General features: G+C 36.5%; 1 protein-coding gene across 1 annotated transcript; it reads left to right on the top strand.

The window, feature by feature from the left end:
* The first annotated feature begins 6,698 nt into the window (after window positions 1-6,698).
* LOC132543706 (NXPE family member 3-like) lies at window positions 6,699-25,632 on the top strand. The gene is made up of 5 exons (XM_060207225.1): window positions 6,699-6,787; window positions 8,815-8,976; window positions 16,110-16,853; window positions 17,307-17,356; window positions 24,842-25,632. Exons 1-5 carry the CDS (start codon window positions 6,699-6,701, stop codon window positions 25,630-25,632), a joined length of 1,836 nt encoding a protein of 611 aa, XP_060063208.1.
* The last annotated feature ends 368 nt before the right edge of the window (window positions 25,633-26,000 follow it).

Raw genomic sequence — 26,000 nt, 5'->3', positions numbered from 1 at the left:
AAACCCACAACAAATATAAAATATAACTGAGATTCAGGTCATAAGGCCACCGGCAAGGCACAATATTCAATATAAAACAAAAACCATTCTTTCCTTTTCTAACAAATACGTACTCACATTACTGGGGTGTGACTGGAAATAGCTGTGATACTTATACATGCCATTAGTCAGGTGCAGGGTATGTCTCTATAGGTAGTGATGATCCCTGGTAATGTTAGGTTACCTGCAGTATAAAAAGTGCAACATGAGTATTATACAACAAAATCAAAATATCACAACTTTATAGGGAATTATATAGACACATCACTTTGCAACTAGCACAGCTCTGACAACCAATTAAGGATATAGAAATAACACGGTACAGTTATAATATACATGTATCACAATGATATGTATAAGGATTATCAAAGTCTATGAAATAATTCAATGAGTCCAAGATAATTAAAGTCTATGAAACAATTTAACAATTCCAGAAAAAATTATAATCAAACGTTCGTGAATGGATCAGGTTCGTCAGTCACATTCATCTGACAGTTATATATCCGATCAGCTGATCAGGCTGACACCGGTCCGAGGTCAAACAAATCATTTGTTACACAAAACCTGAGTCAGAAAAGTCAGGAACAGAATTTACATGGTCCTGCCAGGCAACAACACTTTGACGATCCCACCGTGAGCAGAAAGTAGCTGTAACAGCTGTCTAGAAGTGCTCGTCGTTATTTGTAAACAACAAAATCCCCATTACCGGAAGTGGATGGCTGGCGCGCTATCTGTATGCCGAACAAAGCTACAAGAACGGAACGCTGTCAGTCTCCCGAGGCTGGGACCTTAAAGGGAATCAAGTATGTCGATCCAGCACCCTGGTCTTCTTATAGTCCCTACGTGGGCGCCATTTGTAACACCGGCCAACAGATGAAAGACTCTTGGTGTATGTTTCGAAATTTATTGGTCCGAGGAGAAATACCTATAATATAAATAAAAGACTTCTTACGATCACTTCCATACAGTTCATACTCGTTCTTGCACACAAGATCTCGCACCACTGATCAGATAAAATCGAGGTAAGAATTCAGCTGTGTACTTACCAGGGTCTGTGCTGGGGGTCCAGAAATATCAGATCGCGTCCGTCCACCAGCATAGGCAACGTAAGAGTGAAGCCTATACTGGTAGCGTCACTTAGGTGGCGGGAAAGGGTGAAAGGGTAACATGCGTCCAATCACACGCTCACAGTACATATATCCCTATGTGCACTGGTGACCCTACGACCCGAATATATTTAACCCAGGTTACAATAGCAACAAGATTACTGAAAATTCAAAATTTTGAAAACAGGAGAGCATTAATTTATTTAAACTATAGATTGACCAAGAAAGATAAAGACGACCACAGTCGAACTTGCTTAAAATTAACCTGAGATTTAATGATAAAAATAGAAATGATTACATAACGCATTTACCGTAGACCTTTGAATAGAAGATACCGATCATTATTCTGTGACACATGTAAGAATTACCCATTATCAAATAAACCGAGACATAAGTTTACAAAATAGCGAAACGGTTTCATACATAGTAGACATTGTGCAAACCAGCAAAAGGTTTTGTTTATCTGCGTAAATGAGAAGAAAAGAACAAAATAAGCCTTGACGTGAGCATACAAAAATGAAAAAATACATGTAAAAAAGGCAATAAGCCGGATAATCAAAGTCACGTGAAGCAATGAGATAATCGGCATATCGACATGTAGACACAGGCAGACAGTCATACAGTGGTTAACATAATAAAACATATGTACAATAATGATAGTAGTGTAACGGATGCGCACTGTCAGTTCGTTACCAAGTTCTATCTTGAACCCAGTAACTGTTTAACAAATAGTAAAATGCCCACAATATATATACAAAATACTGGCCTGTCTACCTGACTCAAATAATGATATAAACTATACGAATTCAATAACTATACTCTAAACTACACCCGGTAGATAACTAACATTTATTACACCTTAACACTAACATGTATAGAGTCTCAATACCAACTAAACACTATATCACATATATACCCGCCACCCTGTGTCGGTAGTAAATAATTAACCTTTTACCGCAACACCCGTGACTGTACAAACTTGACCGTGACACACTTTGACCACGTCAGCCTTCACCGCGACACACGTGCATTGACTGCGTCACCTTTTGCCTCAACCACTTGGACCAAGTCAGCTATACACTGTGTCTCAGCAAAACCTGTGCCTCGGTACCCTGTCACTGTACCTGATCAACTACACATCACCCTGTACTGTGATCTCCCGTGACTTTGTACATTTGTTTAAGACGTGTAAGAATTATTGGTTCCGATTTTAAAGGATTACAGTGGAGCCCTAACTTATTCAGCTAGGCCCAAACTTTTTCAGCTTGGTCACTGTTACCTTTTATTTTCAGCTAGAGATCCTTTACGTTCGTCTGTCAGCATCCGAGAGAGAGCTTTTCGTCGTCGTCGTTGTTGTTGGTGGGTTTATCGTCTCCATAACAACTCCCGGTTACGAGCGTTGTTTCAATCGACGCATGTCGATTTTCGGGCGACGCGAGTGGGTGCTCCCCTCTGGGGGTGGGAGTCGTCTGGTGTCAGTGATTTTTGAAATTTTTACGACTCCCGATCTAAAGGTGTTCCTGGTCGTTGTACTATGATGTCTGGGTCCTGGTCTTCGGGTTGGTGGTGGGTCTCGTCTTCTTTTGTCTGGGCTCCAGGTTGTGCGCGTTATTTATTTTTATACCTAATTTTGGATTAATTTTGAAGTCCGTCCGAATATGTAAAATAGTTGTCGAAGGGTGTGTATATGGAGATATTAGGGCTCCTGGGCGGCGATACGCGCCTTCTCTTGTTACGAAAACCACAGGAGGGTCTTTTGCGTGCAAGGCTGGACGGTCCTTACACGGGGCACCATTTAAAGTCCCATCCGACAGACTGTTAGAGCTTTTCGTCTGGTGGAACCTCTAATTATACGACTACCCATCTAATGAAATGCCTTCTTTCAAACAACCAATCAAAAGTGTTCTTTCTTTTACAAGCTACAGAGATAACTACTACAAGTCTACACTGCTAATTCTTTATTGTATAATGTTGTATATCACATGGAATCAATCGTTTCATTAGCTTGTAGTACCAGTCATGACAGAACGATGTGGTACAAAGTGATTCCGTGAGAACATCAAAGAAAATGAGAGATTACGATACTATTGTGAGTTGAAACGAAATTGGATAAGGTAAGGTAAGCTGATATTGATTATTTGTTCATGTATTTGTACCTATATACAGTTGAGGAGACGATGTTCAGGCAGGTATGAATTATATACATGTATTAAGTAATCTATGAATAAGATACAATATTTTTACTCTCAACGACCTTCCTCATACAAAATATACTTGTATTCATATAAATTTGAAAAGTGTTTACATATAAGCACAGAGATATATACAAACATTCTCATGTGTGTGTACAATTGCACATATACACAATTTCTGTTAATGCTGTAAAGTGCTTAAAGTACGCGGTGTCAAATTTTCTCATTTTGGAACTACTTCACAAGCGCTTTCTTATTGTTGTCGTCTATCAGTGAAAAACATCATCTTATAATGACAAAGAATCCATACTACATTCAATACAAACACAAAAATCTGACAAACTGTCGGTATTTCTGCATACAATGACAGAAAAATCAGATTACTGTAGTGTTAGTGTGTATAGAGAAGTCTCAAATAATTTGTGTCGTGATCTGTATACAGTTACACAATTTGCCTTCTTGTGGTAATTCTAAAATGCATGCAAGCTGATTATTCAGATTATGCTTTAACGTAGGCATCAAAGACAAAGCAGAAACTGGGAAGCCTTTAACAAACCATTCCGCGAGGAAATACATATATTTAGCTGTTATACATAAATGTGTGTGACTGTAGCTAAGCTGGTGTGACTAGGTCTAGTAATTAGCTAGGTAGTATTAGTGTCGCCCCACAGAACATGAATATAAACGCTATATAACAAGATATTTTTTCTGTATTGCAAATTTCAATCACCAACACAGAATGGTGAAGTCCATTTTTTAAACATTTCTCTTGTGTCAATAAACTTATACAATGATCTCAAATAAAACAAGATACTACTAGTATTAATGTATATCGACGTTGAACCCCGTCAACCACACATTTCCCACGTGTCACCCTCTGGTCAGTGTAGCAACCCCGCCTACTTCACCACGTGTCACCCTCTGGTCAGTGTAGCGGCCCTGCCTACTTCACCACGTGTCACCCTCTGGTCAGTGTATCGACCCCGCCTACTTCACCATGTGTTACCCTCTGGTCGGTGTAGCGACCCCGCCTACTTCACCACGTGTCACCATCTGGTCGGTGTAACGAAACCGCCTACTTCACCACGTGTCACCCTCTGGTCGGTGTAGCGACCCCGCCTACTTCAACACGTGTCACCCTCTGGTCCGTGTAGCGACCCCGCCTACTTTACCACGTGTCACCCTCTGGTCGGTGTAGCGACCCCGCCTACTTCGCCACGTGTCACCCTCTGGTCGGTGTAGCGACCCCGCCTACTTCACCACGTGTCACCCTCTGGTCGGTGTAGCGACCCCGCCTACTTCACCACGTGTCACCCTCTGGTCGGTGTAGCGACCCCGCCTACTTCACCACGTGAGTCAACAGCACAGTGTCATGACAGTAACGTTAGCTCATTCCAGCTCGGAATCCCGAAATTATGTTTAAAAACTTATTTTATGTACAAATATAGTACATAAAGATAAATCGGTCATCTAAAATACCATAGCCTTTCTTTCATTACCATCTATATTTTGTCGTGTGGGGATGCAGCTGACAGAATTTAGTGGCCATGTTGGGAAAGTTTTAATTTGATACATTTTGACAACTAAAAGCTAGTTAAAGCTAGAGTCTTTTCTTAATTTGAAAATTAACTTATTTACTCTCCAGGTGCATTCGCTCCTTTTATGTCATTTCAAATAATTGTTTTATCCTTTTAAAACCACAGTTATATGACGGAAGAAGGACACACGCATATAATTCATTTCCTCTCAGATCTAAAAAAAAGTCACATGTCAAGATTTGGAGGAGGGGATATCCAACATGAACATGATCCTTAATAACATTAACAAGAGCATCAAGATGTAAAGCTTTGTTGAAATATCTAGTTCGATGAATATAATGTTTAATTAGAATTAAGATTTCACAATCAACTGAACTGGTATGTGTTGATATAATTCCAAATAGAAATGATTCTTTATTAAAGAGAATGCAGAATATTGTGACACCATAGTGATCTGGACCCAATCTCAGATCTGTACAACATGGTAGCGTGTAGGCTGTCACAATATATGTAGAGCTAAACCCGATAAATAAATGATAAATAATCTAGATATGTAGCTCAGTTGTAAAAAAAACCGAAAGATTGTAATAAATTTCAATACTGAATTAGGCAACGCTTTCCATATGCAAAGAAATAATTTACATTAATAATTCTATCAGACTCACACAATCTTTCAGACTTAAATAGTTAATTTCTACAACTCCATACTTTACAAGTAAGAAGGACAACATTATTGGATCGTTAGCTAATATCATTATGTTAGCTTTCCACGCAGAAAATTAACACATTAATGAGAAGGCTTGAAGTTTACATTAAAAATAGACAAAATATTTAAAAATGCAAGTTAGGAAAATGCACATCCACTCTAGGTCTAGTCTCTACACACTTCCAGAAAAGACATTTACATTCTTTGATAAAATGAAAAAATAAAACAAAATTCATGTAATCCAGGCTTCTTATTCCTTCTCTCTTAAACATACTTGTTATTATTGCTAACAAAAATGCACTTTCAGTACAAAGGCGTTTTTTAGTTAAATTCAAATATTTTATCATAATACTTAATTCTCAAACATATCTCTCTCACTACTAGGCCCAGTACAAAATAGATCAACATACTCCTGTCAAGCACTTGATAAGGTAACCACTGACCGGGAATTAGAAATTAACCAGTGTTAAAAATACCACCCGTCCATCCCAATAAGAACGAATAGTCCCAAAACGGTCAAAATAGTAAATAATTAAGGCAAAACTTCTCAAAAGACCTTAAATAATGTATTTCTATCAGTAACACCACCCCCAACATTTCATAGGACAAAAGACAGACCGCATCGGGACTAGAAATTCATCAAGTTACCCGGCGGATAGTCCAAACACAGCACACATACAACACACACCTGTACTAGCTGACAGCTACTGTCAAACTGAATCCGGTCGGAAAAGACCAACAGACGCGTGTCGGTTTTCACGTGCTGACATTCTACCGTCGGTTTATCCGTCGGAATCCCGAGATCTCATAACTGCGAACAATATTAATACATAACGACACGACTTCTATTTCTATGATTTATCCTTGCTAGATTTACAAAAGTCTTCCCGTAAATATCGCGAAAATACTGCTGTGGTATTAATTTAAGAAATAACTTCCACAAGTGTGCACACAGTTAATACGTCATGTATGGGAACATGCATACATGTAAATACACAGGTAAAAGAAATATAGTCATTTATAAATACATGCACAAAATTTAACATAGGTGGCCCAAAAATGTTTCGAGACGGCCCCGCTATTGAGCGTTACCAAGCTGAAGGTAATAACAGTTAACATGTCTGTGACCGAATCTGTGTACTTTCGAAGGATACTTTTCTGTGGTGCACTAATAGTCATAATATGGATAACCTGTTTCCTACCGCGGTAGGTATTTAAAAAAAAATTGTTGTCATTTCTATTGATTTACCGATATTTTTAATTCCTTCGTATGTCAGCCATATGACTCGGTTAATTGTATATATTATGTACATGTTCTATTTATATCATAGTTTCTTATATGCTCTATACTTTAATTATTTTATTTTTTGTTTTATCCAACAGTGTTTAAAAACATTTTCGTACTTAAACTTCTATAATTTCAAATTAATTATGAAATCAGTAAATCTGAGTTAATATTGATCTTCAATAATCAGACTTAAGCAATATATAAAAACAACGAATTAAATACCGCATCAAGTTAGGTCTTCCCACGAAACTGAGCGGCCCCGAGATTATAAAAGGTGCAGCGTACCGTAGCATATCGTTTCGATGATAAACATCACGCGTGTACGGGTCTCTAACTAACAAGCCTACACCATGCACTGTGAAGAACAATGACACACCAAGATTTGAATTCGGCTTATTATTCTCATTATTGGCGTACAATATATATTGATAAAATAAACAATTATAACCGTGGGTGGATAGACTACCAAAACCCCTTCTTTGGTTGGAAAATGATTTAATTGTCTGAAGAAGACCTAAAATTAAAAATACAATTATAAATACACATTCACTCACACACCTTGCACACTGCGGTAACTTATGAGGAATGTATTTATAGTTTGAAGATTACAATATATTAATGTGACTTATATTAATTAAGCTTACCAGGGACGCCGGCTTTGGTGCTCTCGCTTCAGATTTGACAGGTTAGCCTACGTGTTGACTGTCTGAGTGATGCTGTGCGAGTGTGGTGGCTCTTGGTGGGAGTTGGCGGTGACTGGACAGAGGACGTGAAGTCCGTGCTCGACGTGCACATACATACATTCTTTCATACTTGCTTTACGCGCGATGATTTAAAATGATGTATTCTATCACCTGGCTACATACTCCCCCGCTTTATGAAATGTCTCCTGGCATTTCTCAACTTTCTACCAAACCAAGAATTAATAAACTTTTTATTCAAGGTTATAGGTTAAGACTATTGCTCTAGAAACAATAGTGTTCCTATAGTTGAAGATCCACGGTTAAATAATGTGTAATAATTAGAAACCGAATGCACCAAAACAACTAGAACAAAGCACAGGAGTTTATTCAGGACCATCTTTGCAGAAGGAACTAAAAATATGCTCAAGTATAATCAGATGAACAGTTATCTCCCTTGGACAACCCTATTACTACTGGTTATTGTCTATGAAAAGGAAAGAGTTCTGTTGAGCATGTTTAATCACAAAATACACTCTATATTAGATAGGAATCTAACAATTTGCGAAATAGTTATCACATTTACATGCAATAACAGCTGATATGTACAATAACATATGTAATACAACATACCGATGCTGACGGTTTGGGAGCCCCATACCAGACAACATGGTAAGTACCACATAGTTAATTACATGAAAGGATCACAGATCATTAATGAAATGGGGTTGAAACACCATATGATATTAAAATACAGCTTACTTACTGTGGAACATTGCCAGTGAAATAAAAAATAATGGGTTATTAAAAACAATGTATATTAAAACATGAGTGTCACATTCGGTTGATCGTTCCTTACACAAAAATTTCACCAGACTCTACATCAGCTGCGTGCAGTGAGAAAACCGGATAGCCCCAGCGTTCAGGTGGTTTGGACGGCCGAGTAGATCTTCTTAGCACAGGTTGGATCTCTGTACTAAGATTTTCTGACACATTCTCATCTAGTGGGGCAGGATCAATCTCCGATTCATGTACAGAATCGTGAGGTATTTCCAGCACAGAATGTTGCCGAGTTTGCTCACCTGATGTACCCGAGTCAACAACTGATAAAGTTGTAGGCACAGTGGTGTCATTTCTGTCGGGCTCACAGTTTCTCATCTGTCTAGTAGAGCGCCTCTTATATACAGGCAGGAGCACAGAATCTGAGTCTGAGAAAGAGTCAGAATCCTGAGATGAGGAAGTTGGTTCTGAACCTTTTTGTTCAGAAGGAAATGGCTTTTTGGAATGTACAACCTTGCGGTTATCTTCCTTGGGGGAAACATCCACTGGAATGGAGTTAAATGGAAGCAGCATGTTCCTATGAAGGGTTCGTTTGGTTCCCTTCTTGGACTCAAGAGCAACCTTATAAACTGGAATATCACTATTTGGTATACCGATGACCAAATAGGGTTCCTGTTCCCACCTATCCGCCAATTTGTTTTTTCCTTTCAGACCGGTTTTTCTAACTAAAACACGGTCACCAACCTCTAATTTTGACTCCCGAACCGACCTGTCATAACGGTCCTTGTTCTGAGCAGTTTTTTTGGAGGCGGTTTTACGAGCTGTCTCGTACGCAAACTCCATACGACCACGTAGCTTACCTACATAGGAGGCTTGGTCAACTGCTCCCTGTTGATCTGGGTTAATTCCGAGGAACGCATCTACAGACAATCGAGGATGCCATCCGAACATTAGATAGTGAGGTGCATATCCAGTGGCATCACTCTTTGTTGCATTATAGGCCTGGACAAGTGGTGCTATGTATGAGGTCCAGTCAGGTTTCTTGTGCTCCTCAAGAGTTGCAAGCATCCCTAGGAGTGTTCTATTGAACCTTTCTGCTGAGCCGTTTGCCTGTGGGTGATATGGGGTTGTTCGGGTCTTTCGAACACCTGCAATTTTACAGAGTTCCTTAATAACTTTACTTTCAAAGTTACGACCCTGATCACTGTGAAGCTGCTCAGGGAAGCTGTAATAGGCTATGAACTTTTCGTACAAAGCCTTAGCTGTTGTATGTGCTGTCTGGTTTCTGCAGGGCACCGCCTGAGCATATCTGGTAAAGTGATCAGTTATCACCAGGATGTTTTCGTACCCACTTGAAGATTTCTCTAGGCTTAAAAAGTCAATACAAAGTATTTGAAGTGGTCTAGAAGTTTCTATTGGGACGAGCTCAGCGACTGGTTTCACAGGTGTTTTACGTCTAACACAGCGACCACAAGTCTCAACTTTCATGTTTACGTCCTTCTCAAGGCCGGGCCAGTAAAAGCGTTGCCGTGCCAACCACAGGGTTTTCTCCCTTCCCTGGTGTCCAACATCATCATGGACACCCTTAAGTGCTAGGGAATGGTAATGTTTTGGGAGGACCAGCTGATACACTTTCTGACCGTCGAGAGAAGCGGTTCTATAGAGAACTCCTTGGCGCAAACATAACCTGCTCCAAGCTCTAAGGAGTTTCTGCACATATGGGGATTCATTGTGTAATGGTTTCCCCCTGGGATGAAAACCGGTTCTAACAAGGTCTGAAACTCTAGCAACGTCTGGGTCAACCCTTTGTTCTTTTTCCCAGTCAACTGTGCAAAGTGTATCGAGGTCTGCCGTAGACTGACTGGCCACATCAGCCACAACAGCATCCGACACACTACTCACTAGTGGAACCACAGAGACCGCTGAATGACATATAGCCTGAACAGCATCGGGTTGAATTTGAGACATTCTGGAGAGACCATCTGCATCGGCATTGTTTCTCCCAGCTCGGTAATTCAGAGTAAAGTTGTAACTGGCTAAAGCTGCTACCCACCTCTGAGAGGTAGCATCAAGCTTGGCCTTACCCAGCACATATGTTAGGGGGTTGTTATCTGTTACAACTTCAAAATGGTTACCATAGAGATAATCATGAAGTTTTTCTGTAACTGCCCATTTCAATGCAAGAAATTCTAACTTATGTGCCGGATAATTCCGTTCACTGGCTCTTAAACCACGACTGGCATATGCAATAACCTTCTCCGTCCCATCCTGCACTTGATACAATACTGCACCTAAACCTAAGGTACAAGCATCAGTGTGTAGGACAAAATCTTTGGAGAAGTCTGCATAGGAAAGAACAGGAGGATGAATCAGTTTCTCTTTAACCAAATCAAAAGCTTCTTGTTGAGGTGTGCCCCAAACCCAGTGGGCTTTAGCTTTTGGCTTTGACTTTGATTGCCGAGGCTTGACAGACTTAGTCTTTTTCTTCAAGTCATGGCCCTTTAATAACTGGTTAAGAGGCTGTACTATTTTGGCATAATCTTTTATAAAACGCCTGTAGTAGCCACTAAAGCCTAGAAACTGACGTAACTCCTTTACGTTCTTTGGTTCTGGCCAATCCTTTACAGCAGATACCTTTTCAGGATCTGTTGCTATGCCATCCTCTGAAACTACATGTCCGAGATATGTGACTGATGACTTGAATAGCTCACACTTGGAGGGTTTTAATTTCAGGCCATGCTGCACGAGTCTGGCGAAGACAGATTCTAACCTGACCAGGTGCTCGTCAAATGTCTTTGAGAATATGAGAATATCATCAAGGAAAATGAGACATTCTCTGAGATGCATGTCACCCATGCACTTTTCCATTAAACGCTGGAAAGTAGCTGGTGCATTGGTGAGGCCAAAACCCATCCGGTTGGTTTCCCAAAAACCAAGGTTACCTACCGAGAAGGCGGTTTTTTCTATGTCGGATTCGTCTACCTCGACTTGCCAATAACCAGAACGTAGGTCTAGTTTTGAGAAGTACCTTGAACCACATAAGGTATCGACTGTATCGTCGAACCGAGGCAGCATATATGCATCTCTTCTGGTACGAGAGTTCAGCAAACGGTAATCAATACAAAATCTAAGACTACCGTCTTTTTTGCGGACAAGAACCACATTACTTGAGAATGGGCTATTGCTCTCTCGTATGACACCGGCGTCCTGCATATCACGTAGATGCTGGCGGACTTCCTCATACATGCCCGGTGGAATCTTCCGGTAAGGCTGCTTAAATGGCCTTTCATCTATGAGGTCTATTTTATGTTTAACTAAGTTCGTACAACCGATGTCAAAAGCACTGGTGGAAAAAGCATGCTTCCAGTTCCCCAAGACTTGACGAACCCTCAACAGTTGTGCCTCAGTAAGATTTTGTGTGTCAATATTGAGACCTAATTCTTCAGGTAAAGACTCTGGTGACTTAACTTGTAAATCAGATGCCAAATTATCAACCACTTTCACCTCATTAGCGATACAGATTGTAGATCTGGGGTTGATAGTTAATGATTTTGCAGTAATATTGCAAATTTTAATAGGTAACTTAATATTTGACACACTTTGTTTAACCTTAACCACTCTGGGGCAGACTGTGAACTTCAGGTTAGAATTTTCAAAGTTTTCTGTCACCATATTTTCTACGCCGGGGTCAAGACCACGAACCATACCATTAACAACTATTGACTCATAAGGAGCCAGTTTAACAGTCTTCCTGTTAAATGATTTTACTGTGTATGAACAGGTAATACTGTCAATAGCTGTTTGCCATGAATCTGGTATATTTACACCTTCAGAAGTACAGTTCCTCGCTAGGCGAATTGCATTGGTACCTAACAGTACAGGGCAGTTCTTGTTATAGTCAGTATCGGGTACAACTAACGCTAAAATGCTAAACGCTTTGTCCGTCAAGAAAGGTATACACAACTCCACTTCAACATAACCCAAGTATTGTAGCTTGGAACCATTTGCTACTGTAATATCCACTAGAGTTGTAATATCATTCAGCTCTGGCTTATTAGGCAATTGTTCATACCAAGTTTTGGAAATCGTTGTTATCATGGATCCACTATCTATCAAGCATTTAACTCGATGACCTTCAATAAAAACTACATCCTCATTGGACACTCCAATAAGCCTATCCAAAATATCACTGTGACCTTGACCTTTAGTTTGATTGATGGTCTCCACTCGGCCACTAGCAGAGACCCCTACTTGTTTGGGTTGTCCTTTGATCCATTATTTGTATTGCCTTTGCCCTTTTGTTTGTTGTTGTATCGATATCCCCGATTACCTCGACCTCTATTTGACCTTTGACCTTGATTTTGGTTCTGACCTTGAGCAGACTTACTTTGACCTAGATCACCAAGTTTGGAAAGGATATTGTCTAGTTTGGTGTCAAATTTAGTGGACAGTTTATCTTCGACATCCTTTAGCTTCTTTTCAAACTCCCTATGTAAATCAGCTATGCTTGACACATGCTGCTGTTCAACTTCACAACTAACAGCTTGACTACTGACTTTACCCTTTTTCTTATGACCCTCTCCCGTGGCTGACCCTGTAGCAGGTATGTCCACCTGTTTTGTTATACTGATCTCCTTTTCTACAGTTCTGATCTCCCTTAAAAGTTGATCATAACTGGTAATAGAGTCGTACTTATGTCGGGTTTGGCTTTTTAACCTATCCGAATGGAGAGAAGTCCAAAACTTGTGTCTGAGGAGGTCATTCTTTGCCGACCTATGCAAAGATCCATTATCAATGGCTGTTTGTAACAATGATTCAAGTCGACAGCCAAAGTTAACAACACACTCATCTGGTCTTTGTTTAGAGTTGAAAAACTCCTGCATGACCATACCATGAGTTGAGGTGTCTCCAAACAAGGAGTCCAACTTGGCCAATATTTGTGAAACAGTTGATCCCTCACCCAGAGTAACTAACATTCGACGGGCTGTGCCTCGCAATGAACGCCTGATAGCCTGTATCAGGAGACTCTGTGAGATATCAGGATCATGGTCCAGACTGCGAATTTCAAATCGCCATTCAATGTAAGATACATCCCCCTTTAGTGGGGGATCATCACCTGAGAAAGGTGGAATTTTAGGAACATTTTGTAAATGTCTAGGAGTAAATGAAGATTGGCTATCATTCCTGGTACTACTCAAAAATGATAAGGAACCAGTTCTGTTCCTTCCCAGTGGGGGAATGAGCAGTGGATCAGAACCTTTAGGGGTAATTGTATACTTTCCCTTAGACATAAGGTATTGAACCATCGCTTCATCAGACATATTAAATGTAACTTTACCTTCCTCCTTAATATCGATAGGATCTACTTTTTTATCCCCAGGGCCCCCTGTAGCAGCATTTGTAAACTCTGCTTGGGTGTCCTGCACTTGACCTTGAAGATCAGCATCCTCAGATGCCCATTCAGTTTCCATAGTTACAAATACAACTTACAGCACTGAATATAATATCTAACTATATATATAAATACACAGAAAAAGGTTAACAACAATCATGAAAAATTTTAGTCATGAATCTCTTCATCCACACCCGAGCTAAAATTCTATCAGGGTGGATACCATCTTTAAAGAGATTAAAGTTAACTACAGGCTTCCTGCCTGCTCTATGGTATTTCAAAAGATCTGCTGTGAAATTTAATGACCTTGTACCAGACCGTGCATCAACCTCTTGAATATAGTTATTTAGTAAGGCTATTCTACTCTCAAGAAGCCGATCCTGCTCCTTAAAACTATCTGGGTTACTATGACCTTTGGTAGAATTCCAGATGACAATGGAATATGGAGGTATTTCCAAAAAGATAAGTTTAACTGATGGATAATCTTTAACAAAATTCACAATACGGTCTATTTGTGTGTGAATATAGTCCTCACATTGGCTATCTGTCTCATGTGCGAGAGATATGAACTTGCCTTTTTTTATTGTTAGGTCACATGTACCTATCCATATGTATAAAGTGACAATATCATACTGGTCTACTTTTCGGGCCAGATTTCGCTTTAACCAATTCCAAGTTTGAACAAAAGTAGCTCCAGGCCAGCAGTTCACATCAATAGCATAACCGAATTTGGTAATAAGATCTAAATTTCTACACAGAGAGAAACCCTTACTGCTGGTAACTAGAACAGGTTTGCTTTTCAAACTCTCTGGTGCATTGACAGGTTTATTGAGAAATTTATTTAATTTACTCAAACTCATTTATAGAATGGCACGTATTCACAACAATGAAAGGATAAACACACTATTTCATAAATAACTATTAAAACTATCAGGAATAAGCAGCCAGGTGCAATCTCATGACAATGAATAACAGATCAATGAAAATGATTTACCTTACCTTTCATTTCATTCTGTGCTATGGGATCAGGAAGGAAAAGTGCAAAGGGGGGGGGGGGGGGTAATGAAGTGACAATGTTGGATTCAACAAACAGGTGATGACGCTGGTAGAGATGATTATGACGATGGTGATGCAATTAAATAGATCAAGTGGTGATGATGAGATGACAGGATAGGAAGATCAATGATCCTTTTGTCCCTGGCAAGATAAAGATATCACAAAGTATACAAAGATAATAAAACTAACACATTCTGACACTCGCATTCACACTAAACAGTTATCACAGTCATCATATTAAGCACAATAATTGATTTAAAGTATCCACTGAACTGACTTTCAAAATTAAATATTACAATACAATATCACAGTCTAATTACCAATGATCATATGAATTAATTATATGATATTGAAAATACATATTTAAACGAAGTTTTGAAAGTGTTAATCGTTATCCAAATGTACATCACGGATTCCGATAGCACAAGGTAGGCACTAATGTCACTGCAACACTACAACAGATCAGTGGTACCCCTCGTCAGTAACACACATCAAATCGAATCATCGATGCCGTCCATCATTTCGAAATCCTGCATTTGTCACTGACAAGTTATTGATCACATTATACTTATCGAAACAGTATCCAGCGCTCTGCTCCTCTGCCTCGTGTGTCCTAATACGTATACGCTTCGGCCATATGCATGGGGACCATCACTTCCGGTATTTTCCGGTACGTCTAATCGCCGGAACGGACTTGACGGGAACCCCGTCCTGTCACTGTCAGGGAACCAAGAGGGTAGACCCTGGTCTTCCTCGCAAATACACGTTGGGCGCCAAATTGTAACCGTGGGTGGATAGACTACCAAAACCCCTTCTTTGGTTGGAAAATGATTTAATTGTCTGAAGAAGACCTAAAATTAAAAATACAATTATAAATACACATTCACTCACACACCTTGCACACTGCGGTAACTTATGAGGAATGTATTTATAGTTTGAAGATTACAATATATTAATGTGACTTATATTAATTAAGCTTACCAGGGACGCCGGCTTTGGTGCTCTCGCTTCAGATTTGACAGGTTAGCCTACGTGTTGACTGTCTGAGTGATGCTGTGCGAGTGTGGTGGCTCTTGGTGGGAGTTGGCGGTGACTGGACAGAGGACGTGAAGTCCGTGCTCGACGTGCACATACATACATTCTTTCATACTTGCTTTACGCGCGATGATTTAAAATGATGTATTCTATCACCTGGCTACACAATGAAACATCATGTTATACCTGTAATATTTCTGTACATGTATGACAGCAGTTAATTGTGTCCGGGAGTATCATCTTCTTGAGGAATATCTGTTATCCCTTCTATATAAGATTTATGTATGTATTTTACAGGTTCGACCCAGCAGTGCTCCCGGACATAAAAGAAATATATAAGTCTGATGTGCCCTCGGCCATACCAATACAAGCTTCTAATCTAAGCGATTCGGATGTAACTTCCATAATAAAATTTATTCCAAAAGTGAATATGTCGGTGTATACGTTGTATGGAATTAACACGTATATGGAATTCAAAGATTACAAGGACTTCCATTCGTTAGTAAACATTTCAAATTCAGTAATAACCGTCAGAAGCAGCAACGTCAGCATTGGAGATGACATAATAGTCGATATTGTGTTGTACAACGGCAGAGGAGAGAGGTCTAAAATGGGAGGTGATATACTCCGGGTGTGGCTTCGAGAACCTTCAGTTAAGGCATCGGTTTCCGGTCATGTGACTGACCATGGTGACGGATCATACACAGGGGTTGTTAAAGCTATGTGGGCTGGAAAACCAGAAGTGATGTTTTCTATCGCAAATACAAAGGAACACGTTGGAATTTTCATGAATATTGTGCATAAATATGGTTTAATTATGTTCCTTAAAGCAGGATTTCGGAAAGGTAATAGGACGGAGACAACTTTATGTAGCGTTTTACCAAATATTCCTCACGTGACAGAATACTGTAACTTTACGGCCCAGATTTACAATATGTCTTTTTTCTGTGGAAAACCTTTCACTATGAGCTGTGAAGATTGGATTGTATATGAACGAGCACCTCAGTACCCATGCAGCGAAAAACACAAGTCATTATTTTCGTAAGTGAATATTACTTTTAAAACATAAGTTTATGGTAATTAAAATTGACTTTACGTTGATAACCATTAAGTTTATTCAAATATCACATTTCAAGTGTTTAACTGGTTCTGATAATTCCATAAAAACGACAAAAGGACGGATGTTGATATGTTGCATTATCATAGTTTCTAGAATTCCATTTCCATTTCTTTTGTCTTCTTTTCTCTTGTCTACTTTGATTTACATCTGGCGCTTATTAGGAAATAGCGATTACAAAACTTCCCTGTCAAAATAAAAAATGGCTGCTCTTCAACCATTTTTTTCAGTACCAATTTTGAAAATGCATTATCAAAACTTCTAAAACAAAAATATGAAAAAAAAACCCGTTTCGAATAAAACGTTCCGCAAAGGAGCAGTTTTCCCTCAATATAACTGCAGCGGTAATAGGCAATCCATGATTTTTTTCACTTCAGGAAATACAAGTATTTCAAGAAAAGAGTATCAAGAGTAACTGTCCTAAGTAGTAAGTATTCCAATATTTTTCCTATGACGACCTGTACTGGAGAAAAATCTGAAATCACGATCACAATGAAAACAAAAATCCCTTAATAGTCCTATTGCACACACACGTCCGCCATCTTGTTTTAGGTCACTATATATGCATGTCAAAGGTCAACTGGATATAAACATTCCGTCGCGATAAACATGGCAGCCTGCGGATTTTACGTTTACATTTGTATGTTTATCCATTGTTTTTTTTTTTACTTTTTTCACTGAAACTTTTGTGTCACATATTTTTATATTGTTCTTCATAATTTACACATATTTTACACCATGGTCCAGGAAATAGCACCATCCATCCCACCTCTGTTAACATTCTTTATCCATATATTTCTCGCATGGCTGTCCTTTAGGAAGGTTGGAAAAGGAAAAAGAAACAGTAGTGGTTCAAATACACAACATTTTGGATTTCAATTTCTTCAGTTCTGGGACACCGTTGGTGCAGCCAAAAACACAGCAGATTCTTGCTGACATGATAGCTGGTATAAATCTTTCAATTTCAATGCAGAAACAAAATGTCGGCAGTTGTATTTACAATAAATAACACGTCAAAACTGTCAACAACACTGCAGAAAACTGACCAAATTTAAACATCATATTTCCCTTATTCAACCCGGGTGTGAAAATTTTAAAAATTAATGATATAAAAAAAGACCTGTAGCAGAAAATAACTACGTTTTATTGTACATGTAAGTAAGTAGATGTGTATGTACTGTATTATTATATGGTTTATTAGTGTTTTATTTCATGTATTGTATGTATTGGTTTTAGAGTTACTATCTTGTTGCAATAAACTTGATCAAATTTAATTAGTGTTAGGGGTTTACTTTTGATCAAAGCAAATTACTGTATCTGGATATTCTGGATCCATCACTAAATAATAATTTGCTAGCACATGGAGCTATTAATATCATAAAAATGTATAAATGTTATAAAAAACCAAAATATTTTTAGAACTTGATCTATATGCCAGACTAGCTCATATTGACATTCTAATAGGCACGTTTAAAAATAATTGTACCAAATTTAAATTTTCACTTTCATTATTTCATGGATACATACTTTCTGCTTTTGTTTCATTTTCTTGATAGTTATGTTTATGATATAAACTATTTATTTTTCAACAATTAATTGATATCAATCACTCTTGATATTTGTGTGGGAAAAAAAAAATCTTCATGTTGAAATGTTTTGACAATGCTCCACCACCACAAGATAATATGTGATAGACCACAAAACAACCAGACTAGAATGTGCAGTTTTAAACACTTCATTATAAACAGCAGTTTATGAAAGTAATTTAGATATTTGAAAAAAAAAAATCTTCATGTTGAAATGTTTTGACAATGCTCCTAAATTCTTTTTTCCATGTTTCACATTTCTATTTTTTGTAATTCTTTTTTCCATTTCACTCGAGTTTATGAGCAATGGCAGTGAGTAGGCAGATGAAATTTACTCAAAATGCATAAAATTACTTCAAATTTAATTGAGTAAACATTACATTTATTTGTATTATGAAATTAGAAGTGTTATACCGGATTTATCGAAAGTGTTCCAATTTGGGTACTCTGACCCTAAATGGTAACTCCAACCACAGGCGCTTGCATTTTTAACAAAACGTACGGCCAGCCACACGTTAACATACACAAAGGAGGAAGCTAGTCAGTATGTGAGATTTCTGCCAGTATCGCAAATTTTCAAAATGAAGTTTTTCAGCACTTACTTTACCTTTTCATTTTTTGCCGGTGGCGATGTACGTGTGGTTGTGTCCCGTAATTTAAGTTTTTAACAAATCCCTGTGCTTCAAACAACTTGCCTAGATGATTTGAATTGTACCTTAATTGTCGATTGGGGACCAGAATACACATACATACTCGTTTTTTTTCCTGGCTACAATCGATGATTGAGGTAATGAAATCATCTAGAAAAACTTCTATGCTTTTGATATCGTAAAGGCCTAGCACTTGGCAGTTAAACGTCGGGGTCAAATGTTATTGTGCAAATCTTTCGAAGAAAATGGGGGTTTTTTTTCATAAAAAAAATCAATGAAACTCCATGAGCGAAAATAAGAAACATTTGCTTCAGTATCAGATCAATTCGTTTACAATACTGGACGTCATTTTTTGGTCAATTCAAGTCACTTACACTAAGCATAACACAAACGATCGCCATTGCTGAAGAATCCGGATGTGGTGTTTTATATCCAGTTTACCTATGACCTAAGAGTTACCGGAAACGTGCAATAGGACTATTATGCAGTCAGGGATACCGGTTGATCAAGTACATGAGAGAAAATAATAAGCGAAAATTTGTCTTAGGGAAAGTATCGTAATATTAAATAATAAAGCAATTAAACATGTATTATATGTATTTATCTAAGACCGTGAAAATAAACATCTTTTTAAAGATTTTTTTGTTTTACACAAATATTTGTAATATACATCCAAAATTTATATACTTTTTTATTGTATCTTCTTTATCAGTTTTAGCGGTAAATCATTGTTTTGCTCTTGTTTTGTTCTGTTTGTTTAAACTACATGTATTCCTCTTGTATTAACTTGTCCGATATGGTGGTATCTTACTGATCTAGCAAAGTTAATGTATACTTTGCGAGAAATTGGAACCATGTCATTTAAATGGCTCACAAATGCTAATTTTTTTCAAACTGATCTGAATTATGTCTGGTACTACATGTCCCTTTTCTAAAAATGAAATTAAGACACTGGTGAAAATAGACTGAATGATCAATGCATACAGAAATTAAGCTGAATACTAAAGATAAAAAAAATTATGTGTAAGTTTCGTTCTTTAAAAGAATACATTTACCTGTAGAAACAGGAAGCTGATTAGGTATTCCTCGTCACGAGACAACCTGTACTTTGAATAATTCCGACATTGGAAATGACTTTCATTATTTATCTAAATGCCAAATGAACCAGTAAATTGTCTAAGAGAGAAATATATACCAAACTTTTATTTCACTTTTTCAAGTCAAATTAAAATAAATGTTTGTTTGATTAATGTAAAAATGTTCACAAAATTTGTAGATTCAAATTATTGAGTTTATCTCTGTACTCGGTTGTGCTCTTTTCCTATGTAATTGTGCAAAAGTGAAACATCATTATTTACAGAAAAGTTGTAATTTTGTACTTATTATCATACGCCATGTATCATGTAAATTATATGTATGTGACCTCTTGTTACACACGTAAGTATGTCAGAGTGATTGCATAAAACCTTCAAAACCATATTCTATATAGAGTCAGAATATGTTATATAGAGTCAGAATGTGTTATGTAGGGTTAGTATGTTTTATATAGGGTTAGTATATTTTATATAGGGTTAGTATATTAGGTGTAGGGTTAGTATATTTGATATAGGGTTAGTATATTTTATATATGGTTAGTATATTTTATGTAGGGTTAGTATATTTTATGTAGGGTTAGTATATTTTATGTAGGGTAGCATATTTGGTGTAGGGTATATATTTTATGTAGGGTTAGTATATTTGGTGTAGGGTTAGTATATTTTATATATGGTTAGTATATTTTATATATGGTTAGTATATTTTATGTAGGGTTAGTATATTTTATATATGGTTATATATTTTATGTAGGGTTAGTATATTTTATGTAGGGTTAGTATGTTTTATATAGGGTTAGTATATTTTATATAGGGTTAGTATATTTTATGTAGGGTTAGTATATTTGATATAGGGTTAGTATATTTTATATATGGTTAGTATATTTTATGTAGGGTTAGTATATTTTATATATGGTTAGTATATTTTATGTAGGGTTAGTATATTTTATGTAGGGTTAGTATATTTTATGTAGGGTTAGTATATTTTATATATGGTTAGTATATTTTATGTAGGGTTAGTATATTTGGTGTAGGGTTAGTATATTTGGTGTAGGGTTAGTATATTTTATGTATGGTTAGTATATTTTATGTAGGGTTAGTATATTTTATATATGGTTAGTATATTTTATGTAGGGTTACTATATTTGGTGTAGGGTTAGTATATTTTATGTATGGTTAGTATATTTTATGTAGGGTTAGTATATTTGGTGTAGGGTTAGTATATTTGGTGTAGGGTTAGTATATTTGTTTTAGGGTTAGTATATTTGTTGTAGGGTTAGTATATTTGGTGTAGGGTTAGTATATTTGGTGTAGGGTTAGTATATTTTATGTAGGGTTAGCATATTTGGTGTAGGGTTAGTATATTTGGTGTAGGGTTAGTATATTTGGTGTAGGGTTAGTATATTTGGTGTAGGGTTAGTATATTTTATATATGGTTAGTATATTTTATGTAGGGTTAGTATATTTGGTGTAGGGTTAGTATATTTGGTGTAGGGTTAGTATATTTGGTGTAGGGTTAGTATATTTGGTGTAGGGTTAGTATATTTGGTGTAGGGTTAGTATATTTGGTGTAGGGTTAGTATATTTGGTGTAGGGTTAGTATATTTGGTGTAGGTTAGTATATTTGGTGTAGGGTTAGTATATTTTATGTAGGGTTAGTATATTTTATATATGGTTAGTATATTTTATGTAGGGTTAGTATATTTTATGTAGGGTTAGTATATTTTATGTAGGGTTAGCATATTTGGTGTAGGGTTAGTATATTTTATGTAGGGTTAGTATATTTGGTGTAGGGTTAGTATATTTGGTGTAGGGTTAGTATATTTTATGTATGGTTAGTATATTTTATGTAGGGTTAGTATATTTTATATATGGTTAGTATATTTTATGTAGGGTTACTATATTTGGTGTAGGGTTAGTATATTTTATGTATGGTTAGTATATTTTATGTAGGGTTAGTATATTTGGTGTAGGGTTAGTATATTTGGTGTAGGGTTAGTATATTTTATATATGGTTAGTATATTTTATGTAGGGTTAGTATATTTGGTGTAGGGTTAGTATATTTGGTGTAGGGTTAGTATATTTTATGTAGGGTTAGCATATTTGGTGTAGGGTTAGTATATTTGGTGTAGGGTTAGTATATTTGGTGTAGGGTTAGTATATTTGGTGTAGGGTTAGTATATTTTATATATGGTTAGTATATTTTATGTAGGGTTAGCATATTTGGTGTAGGGTTAGTATATTTGGTGTAGGGTTAGTATATTTGGTGTAGGGTTAGTATATTTTATATATGGTTATATATTTTATGTAGGGTTAGTATATTTGGTGTAGGGTTAGTATATTTGGTGTAGGGTTAGTATATTTGGTGTAGGGTTAGTATATTTGGTGTAGGGTTAGTATATTTGGTGTAGGGTTAGTATATTTGGTGTAGGGTTAGTATATTTGGTGTAGGTTAGTATATTTGGTGTAGGGTTAGTATATTTTATGTAGGGTTAGTATATTTTATGTATGGTTAGTATATTTTATGTAGGCTTAGTATATTTTATGTAGGGTTAGTATATTTTATGTAGGGTTAGTATATTTTATGTAGGGTTAGTATATTTTATATATGGTTAGTATATTTTATGTATATATTTTGGTGTAGGGTTAGTATATTTGGTGTAGGGTTAGTATATTTTATGTATGGTTAGTATATTTTATGTAGGGTTAGTATATTTTATATATGGTTAGTATATTTTATATAGGGTTAGTATATTAGGTGTAGGGTTAGTATATTTTATATAGGGTTAGTATATTTGGTGTAGGGTTAGCATGTTTTGGTGTAGGGTTAGTATATTTGGTGTAGGGTTAGTATATTTTATATATGGTTAGTATATTTTATGGGTTAGTATATTTTGGTGTAGGGTTAGTATATTTTATGTAGGGTTAGGGTTAGGGTATATTTTGGTGTAGGGTTAGTATATTTGGTGTAGGGTTAGTATATTTGGTGTAGGGTTAGTATATTTTATATATGGTTAGTATATTTTATGTAGGGTTAGTATATTTGGTGTAGGGTTAGTATATTTGGTGTAGGGTTAGTATATTTGGTGTAGGGTTAGTATATTTGGTGTAGGGTTAGTATATTTGGTGTAGGGTTAGTATATTTGGTGTAGGGTTAGTATATTTGGTGTAGGGTTAGTATATTTGGTGTAGGGTTAGTATATTTGGTGTAGGTTAGTATATTTGGTGTAGGGTTAGTATATTTTATGTATGGTTAGTATATTTTATGTAGGGTTAGTATATTTGGTGTAGGGTTAGTATATTTGGTGTAGGGTTAGTATATTTTATGTAGGGTTAGTATATTTGGTGTAGGGTATATATTTTATGTAGGGTTAGTATATTTGGTGTAGGGTTAGTATATTTGGTGTAGGGTTAGTATATTTTATGTATGGTTAGTATATTTTATGTAGGGTTAGTATATTTGGTGTAGGGTTAGTATATTTGGTGTAGGGTTAGTATATTTTATGTATGGTTAGTATATTTTATGTATGGTTAGTATATTTGGTGTAGGGTTAGTATATTTTATGTAGGGTTAGTATATTTTATGTAGGGTTAGGATATTTTATGTAGGGTTAGTATATTTTATGTAGGGTATATATTTTATGTAGGGTTAGTATATTTTATGTAGGGTTAGTATATTTTATGTAGGGTTAGTATATTTTATGTAGGGTTAGTATATTTTATGTAGGGTTAGTATATTTGGTGTAGGGTTAGTATATTATATATATGGTTAGTATATTTTATGTATATTTTATGTAGGGTTAGTATATTTTATGTAGGGTTACTATATTTGGTGTAGGGTTAGTATATTTTATGTAGGGTTAGTATATTTGGTGTAGGGTTAGTATATTTGGTGTAGGGTTAGTATATTTTATGTAGGGTTAGTATATTTGGTGTAGGGTTAGTATATTTGGTGTAGGGTTAGTATATTTTATATAGGGTTAGTATATTTGGTGTAGGGTTAGTATATTTGGTGTAGGGTTAGTATATTTTATATAGGGTTAGTATATTTGGTGTAGGGTTAGTATGTTTTGGTGTAGGGTTGGTATATTTTATGTATGGTTAGTATATTTTATGTAGGGTTAGCATATTTGGTGTAGGGTTAGCATATTTGGTATTGTTTTTTTTTCTCTTTGATGTAATTTGTTTGATTTCTATTGGAAACATTCCAAACTATCCTAGAATTATAGATGCTTTACTGAAATTGGGGAATGCATAATCTCACATTATTCCTTATAAAGTATACTAAAGATTATGTAAGAAAAATAAATTTTAAGAATACATGATGGCCAGGGCCCAAAGGGGTCAAATTGACTTCAATTTTTTTTAAATCTTCTTTACATCTATATCTAGCAGAATTCTTTTCATGGATGGAAGAGTCCAAAACTGATTTTTTCAAAATTATGAATTTGATGGCATCGGATCTCACACTTCTCATAGGAAAGGGAGCGGGGCAATAAGATATGTTTTAGTAAGTTGATATAGATAATATGTTGATATAGACTTAGAATTATGTTATGAATTGCCTTCGCTTTCTCTCCTCAGATTCTGGTGCTTGGCAAGAACCAATGGTTTCATGCAGTGATATTAAGAGTGAAGTCACGTGGCAGATCAGCACCCCGGCCGGGTACTTTTATAATGGTAAATGGCGATCGTTGCTATGCAAGACTTTGATGCCATGGAAAAGAGAATCATATGCTAAGTGCTTGAAGGATCGCCCATTACTAATGATAGGAGACTCTACTATAAGAAATTGGTTTCAACGTATAGCAGTGCTACTGAAGTTAACCATCTTAGTTGGTAAAAAGGAAGTGACGGATAAAGCATGGCAAAAATTTTCCGAGGCTGGAAACAGAATTAAATCACTTGGATTGTATTGGGCCCCTCACGGAATTCCGTTCTTCAGCTATGAACAAAACAAGAACAATCTGCGATCTGCTGCCTCTAGAATAGACGATTTGCCAGGAAATAAAAGCGTTATTCTTGTGTTACATTGGTTTAGTCACGTGGCAAGAACAAACCCGCAAAATTACAGGGAACTTCTCCGGAGTGCTAAACAGGCTATAATTCGGCTTTTGAAACGTTCCCCTAATTCAAGTGTTCTCATCAAAGGTCCCCATGCTTTCACATATTTCATGTTTTTGGGACCGATAGATTACCTTGGAATGCTTTATAAACAGATATTGTACGAGGAATTTAAAGATTTACAAGGAAAAGTGTATTATATTGATCAGTGGGACGCAACTATAGGAAATGAAAACATAAACAACCATCCCGAATACCCATCATATAATCCTATGATGATCAATTTACTATTTTCGTTCATCTGTGAATAATTCTTTTACAAATAGGAAATATTGCCCTACTCAAAGCGTGAATATACCTGTCAAGGGAAAGAAAAAACCCACAGGTCATACACATAAATATCCTATTACTTATGATTCAAGATTAGTTATACATTAATTCGATTGACATTTAAACAAAACCATTTTTTTTTCTTGACGACACTAGACTACTTTTTATTTTTAAAACGTGTAATTATTGTACTGACCATTAATCATTAACATTATATAAACATTCTTTATATATTCTTTACATAGGCAGATACAGTAACATTATACTGTATGACATAGTAGTAGTGACGTCATCATCCCACTACAGGCCATCCGCCATTTGTGCTATTGGTCGTCTGGTACCTGTAAAA

Source organism: Ylistrum balloti, unplaced genomic scaffold (assembly GCF_031769215.1).
Source record: "Ylistrum balloti isolate Yb309-2 unplaced genomic scaffold, AGI_CSIRO_Ybal_v1 Utg369762, whole genome shotgun sequence".
Classification (NCBI taxonomy): Eukaryota; Metazoa; Mollusca; class Bivalvia; order Pectinida; family Pectinidae; genus Ylistrum; species Ylistrum balloti.
Note: the sequence above shows the minus strand (reverse complement) of the source record. Positions and strands in the feature narration are given on the sequence as shown.

Bases quoted from the DNA above. Each gene is read 5' to 3' on its own strand.
- LOC132543706 (XM_060207225.1), top strand. From the start codon at position 6,699: ATGTCTGTGACCGAATCTGTGTACTTTCGAAGGATACTTTTCTGTGGT. The intron at 6,788-8,814 runs GTAGGTATTTAA...CTTTTTGTTCAG, and splicing joins ATAACCTGTTTCCTACCGCG to AAGGAAATGGCTTTTTGGAA. The intron at 16,854-17,306 runs GTAAGTGAATAT...TTTTCACTTCAG, and splicing joins AAACACAAGTCATTATTTTC to GAAATACAAGTATTTCAAGA.